General features: G+C 31.9%; 1 protein-coding gene across 2 annotated transcripts in view; it reads right to left on the bottom strand.

The window, feature by feature from the left end:
• LOC107437127 (uncharacterized) overlaps nucleotides 1–2,651 on the bottom strand; it is a 28,207-nt gene extending 25,556 nt beyond the window's left edge. For both annotated transcript variants that reach the window (XM_016049028.4, XM_016049027.3), the window contains exon 1: nucleotides 2,427–2,651. In XM_016049028.4, coding sequence (XP_015904514.1) covers nucleotides 2,427–2,636 — 210 coding nt within the window. In that variant the 5' untranslated portion in view covers nucleotides 2,637–2,651. The remainder of the gene's footprint in view (nucleotides 1–2,426) is intronic.
• Between the last annotated feature and the right edge of the window lie 3,493 nt (nucleotides 2,652–6,144).

Raw genomic sequence — 6,144 nt, 5'->3', positions numbered from 1 at the left:
ATATATATATATAATAGTGTTGCGATATTTTTACTTAATAATATAAATACGAATTATATTTACGAATTGGTCTTTTTATGGAGCTTCTCACTATTGTACTGATACATTTCGCTTTAGCTATATAATTATAATACAAGTATTAGAAAGAACAATTTTTGCCTTTGCGGATATAATCGTGTGAGCTGAAGACGAGATCATATCGTTAAATTGTTATTTTTTAAAAAATTATTATTGATTTTTCAATTTTTAATAATTCTTAATTTTTTTTCAGTTTAATCAGTTTTTCCCGTTTAATCAGTCTCTGTTTCTTTTATTTGTTTTCATTGTTTTGTTTTTATTTTATTTTATGACTTCTTTATGCGTATGGTCAGTTCATTAAACTTAATCTACTTTTTCTTTTATTTCATTATTTATTTTCTCTCATGAGAAAAGTCTTCTTAACTTCTCTTGCTTTTTACTAAAATCATTGTTCATTATTTCAGTAATTTAATTTTAGTTTATTTATTCTTATTGTCGAAGTAACGAAAAAAGGGTGCAAGAACCTTGCATTGTCTGAAGGTAGGTTGAAAACTACGACAAAAACTAAGAAATCTTTTAATCACTTTATTACCAAATTTAGGAAAATATTTTTTTATTTAAGAAAATATCGATTTTGAGAAAAAAATCTAATTTAAAGGGAAAAAAAATGAAGTTTCCACTGCTACAGCTGTTCATAGATTAGAACTTTCCATCTCCCTCAGAAAAGTTTTAACGATTAAAATGATTGTGAGTTCCCACAAGCTCTCCCCTCCCCCACATTATTTTCAGTCAAATATTTTGAGAGAGGCTCAAAACTGAAACCTGAAGAAAATAATTTCAAATTTGAAGGGGGGAAAAAAACGCAGAAAAAAATCCCTCGCTGTCATTTTTTTTATGGTTTTGATACTTTCCTTTTTAGTGCTTTGAAATGTTTAAACTTTTTTTTAAACAATTTTGGTCCTGACTAACTACTTCTCCTTCCTAACTGTGGTATGAAGGATCATTTTTCTCCTGAATAAGTTTCGTCTTTTACTATCTGCTGATTCTCAACCTTTTTTTTCCGCGGCACTTTTCGAAATCCGCTTTTTTTTCAGCGGAATACCCGCTCCGTCAAATTTCGAAATATGACGGCGGCACAAAAAGAAAAAAATGAGTTATTAAGATTATTTACCTATAATACGCTGTGTAAAACAGTTTATGGTAATAGTTTGGAAATGTAAAATAAAATAAAAATAACTACTACAAAAACAACAGTACGTTTATCAAGGGATTAATCAATAATTAGAATACTCATAATGATAAATTTGAGCTTGACGTTTTTTTTTTTTTGATAATTTGTTTTTATAACTATTAATTGCACAGCTTATTATAATTCTTAGCTTTTATTTCCTTTTGTTTGTGAATACTTAGAATTAATAATTTTTATAGTCACTAAATTTCCTACTTACTTAAACATTTTAAGATTGTCAGATCGCCGACAAAGATGTTCACACCATTAAAGTATAATCTAATATAAAGTTAAATATAATATAAAGTTAATATAAAGTAAAGTTAAAATTATATAAAGTTAAATCTAAATATACATATATATGTACATTTAGATTTAAATATTTTATTATATTTCATGCAATGACTCACGATTTTTTACATTTTATTTAATGACACCCATCAGCATGAATTTTCAGCATTTTTTTTTTTTTTTTTTGCGAAAATGTTTTATCAGATATTTTAAGTAAAATTAAAATGCATAATATTTTTATATATATTTTTCTTTAATTTAAATTTTACTCGTAGTAGATTTATATTTTTTACTTCATTATCTCTAAGATTTGGCGACATACTTTAAGAATTTGGCGGGGCACACAAAAGTGCCGCGGCACAGAGAATCACTGCTTTTAGATAGGTAGAAAATGGAGTGCGGTTCTGCAAGACGATTTCTTCCTGCAGAAGGGGTCGGTAGTTCGGAATCTTTGCTGTTTTTACCTCTACAGTTCTGATGGGAGAATGGGTTTTATATTCTGATTTAGGAGACCATTTTATCTAATATTCATCTGGAGTAGTAAACAGCAGTGATTTATAGGTTGATACCATAAGAGGATCCACCATTAATGATTTCTCGCCATATTTTAGACAGAGAGAAAATTTTCACGAATTAGCATCTATATAAACTCAGATAAAGTATCATCATGTAAGAGATTAAAATGCTCAGCAAATCAAAAAATAATTTAAGGAATTGGTGTGACTGTGTATTCAGTCCCCATGAAAAATGGGAACACTTTTAATTGCAATTGTTCCAAAAATCAGAAATTCCATTCACAAAAAGAATTATTTTTTTTCTTTCCACCTATCATATTCTGATTTGGGAGGAAAAAAAATTTTTTTTTGAGAAGAAATATAAAAAATCTTACCTCTAAAAGAATTGAGTTTCTTGGAAGGAAGAAGGGTTCTTTACAATCTGTTGAGCCTTCGGTACTCCTACTTTTATATACAGCATCATTTACCAGCTGTATTTGCCGCCCACGCGTTTTCGATCGATCCCTTACTTCCGCGCATGCCCCACCCCTCGGTTGACATTTCCCTCCACAAGGATCGGCGGTCATTTTCCCACTTTTTGCCATTTCCAGTTCAATCCTCTTCATTCGCGAGAAAATATTTTGTTTACAATCCCTCTTTATAGTTTCATATTTTATTGCCAATAAAATGAATGGCGAGGATACACAAAAATCGAGGATAATTCGAAAAAAACAAACAAACTCGAAAGTGTGAACGGGAAAAATAATTTTAAAATACGAGTGTGAGTCGTGGGATAGTTCAGGGAATAAAGCGTTCGAATGAGGTGAACCGGATTCGAACCCCATGGATGGCGGTTCGATACGAATAATCTCTCCGTATAACACGAATGCGGGTTTGTTCCATCCATAAGTCCTCCACGAAGGCACATTTCTCTCAATACTTGATCCAGGAGTTCCCTTGTCTTCTGGATTGGGTTCATAATGACAAGGCTACGGAGTAGAACATGAGTGGTCGTAAACCCAAAAATTGGGTCGGCTGTTCATCGACGGTTATAAAATAAAATAAATTACACGCGTATATATTTAACAGAAATCTTTCTTCCACGTCACTGAATATCAATAAAAAAAAGACATACATCATAATAGTTCTATTTGATCTCCTTGCAGAATCGCTTAAGATAAAAGGTGTCCGTAACAACCACCCTTAATCATATAAATCTTTAGAACACCCAATTCGCATTAAATGAACACAAAAAGAGGATTCTCTCAACAAATTTTGATCAAAATAATCAAATTTTCTCGCGCTCAATCTTTCAGTTTCGGGCCATATTATGAGACACACTCTAAGATTCTATGTAAAATTATAATCATCAGATGATACTCTATACAGCTTTATTGTTTTTAAGCGGTTTGCATTTGCTTACGCTCCTGTATCAATTGTCATGCAATACGTTAAAAATAAATACAAATAGGAAGTATATAAAAAATTTCCCGAATAAAAACCCAATACATGTATGTTTAAAAGTATTGCCTATAAACTCGTGCAAAACATGTAATTACTAAAACACTACAGAGCGTTTAATAGTTCGGTTTAATTATTATAATATACTAATATAATGCTAGATATAATAAATATTATAAACACGAACGTAAACAAGTGCAAACCNGACAGAATATAAATATCTTGTTTATGTTCGAAGTTATGAATTCTTGAAGTTGTAAAGATAATTTTGGAACACCCTGTATATCGTCTAATTTATCCTATCATCAAATTTATATTATATATCGTCGCATTTAATCCATTGATACAGGAACGTAAACAAGTGCAAACCGCGTAAAAATAATAAAGCTGTAGAGTATCACTTGATAATTAAGACTTTACATAGAATCTTATAGGGCGTCTCATAATATGGTCAGAGACTGTAAAGTGTCTAACCTTATGAAATACCATCTACCGAGCGCAGATTTATATATTTCAAGTTGCAGACTGAGTATTTCAAGTTTAAAAGTCAAGAGGGGTCATTTTGATCCATTTTGACTTTTTTGTTTCATTTCGAATTTTATGTCTCCTTAAATACAAAAAGAATGTCTTTAAAATGTAAGGTACTTTCTTTTTTTTTTTACTCTTTAAGAAAAAATAATTATAAAGTTACCTATTTAGGTTCTTAAAAGAGTGGTCAGAATGATCGTAACTGCATAATAGGATCCAAAACGTGACACCGTTTTTGACCATAACATAAAAAGTGAAGGAAAGAATTTTTGCCCATTGTGGGGTGATGAGCAAAATAATAGTGAGGTCATCATTACTTCTCAGACAGGCCCACCATTCTAAAGCTGGTTCATTCTCCAATGCTTCATAATTACAGCTCAATTCGGAAGTAATTAGGAGGATATTATGGTTTGGGCTCCAGTTTGGAAAACTGAAGTTTGCCCCCCCCCCCCAGAAGGGATTCTTAGTTTGGGGAGAAGGGACAAAATGGGAAAAATATCAAGAGAATCTATGATTCAGAAGTTGAAATATTTAAGAAGCGTGAAGAAATAATTTATTTATTCTATCGATATACACAAATTCTTATAATGCCTTTTTTTTTCCTTAACACAGAACCAAATGAAATCAAAGTAATAACCTAACACAATCAAACTCCGACCCATCATTCCTGCAATTCTTTGTTCTCTTTTAAAGGTTTCGTCACAAATTGCTATTTTAATAAGATTAAGAATACCCGTTTAAACTGGTTCATAAATTAAAGAAATCATAATGCATGCTGAAATGTGTAGTACGGGTTCAAGAAATGGTTCCAGGTTCTAACCAGCAGGGTCTGAGGTTAAGAAAAACAGTCGCGCGTTCGGAGCGCCGAACGAGACCTAAATTTAATGTTCCCGAAATTTACATTTCTCCCTTTTGAAAAATAAAATATATCTATATATACAGGGGTGATTGTGGGCCCCAACTCAAAAATCCTGAAAATTTCTTGAGTAAAATCATTCAAAAAATTAATGTCTTTATAAATTTAAATCATTGAAATTTTCAAAACATGATATTCTAAATGAATTATATGCACCATAATTATGTATAAGTTTACTTTTATCTCTAATCACATTTATTATTCTACCAGAAAATATATTTACAAATGAAAGCGATGCCAAGTATAAATTTCTAGTTCTAATATTTTTAAATAAAATATGCGAGACTTTTTATTTATATTTTTATCGATGATTTCTTGAAACTTCTGGACTTTGGATTTCCGGAAACTTTCGAATCGCGGTGAGCGAAAAATCCGGATTTTTTTCCGGAACACAATCACCCCCGTTATATGTAATGGCCCATGCTCGAATCTCACCGTCGGCTGGTCGATATTCCATGCACAATCCTGACATAAATATCCTCAGGGGGGTTAAAATCCCCTTGTCAATGGACTAACCGTGATAAGTTCTCGTGGTTTTCCTCTCCACCTCACTCCAATACGGGCTAGTTCCATGAGTCAGATTGCCTTTAAATAGCCAGTACAGAATGCAGTCAGTAGACTTTTCACCCTGTTTGAAAGCATATCCATACAAATGAAATATTGGATAGTTGCATCCATAGATATCAGATTTTAGTAACGTAACAACAGAATCATGGAAAGCTTTTAATAATCCAACAAATGAAGGACAATGTTTTAACCCAAAACCTATACATTTGCTTTCTCTGTGTACTCTTATTGAACGTTTCAACAAAAAATTACGGAGTATTAGTCAGATTCTTCTAAATATTTAAAAACGCAATTTTTGAAATAGGGGTCCACCCAAAACCGTCTTTAACGCATGGGCACATCCGAGCCCGACTTAGTCTAATGGGGGCCCTGGAGCAAAAACTTCAGTAATGTAGAACTGAACTTTATGGAGATATTTAAATTATCACCTCATCATACTTATATAGCAAGAAAATGGACTAAAATCTTCAAAAACCTATTATGTCCCCCCTCCCCTCCAATGGTCAGGCGAAATATCGTTCTGTCCATTTTATTGATTTTCTGAAAATTCTATGACCCTCATGCAGTTTTCTAATGGTTAACTTTGTCATCGAGCTGCAAATAATTAATATTCTATTAGGAATTGAATTCAGCTTTTTGCA

This window comes from Parasteatoda tepidariorum, chromosome 9 (genome assembly GCF_043381705.1).
Source record: "Parasteatoda tepidariorum isolate YZ-2023 chromosome 9, CAS_Ptep_4.0, whole genome shotgun sequence".
In the NCBI taxonomy this organism is placed as follows: Eukaryota; Metazoa; Arthropoda; class Arachnida; order Araneae; family Theridiidae; genus Parasteatoda; species Parasteatoda tepidariorum.
Note: the sequence above shows the minus strand (reverse complement) of the source record. Positions and strands in the feature narration are given on the sequence as shown.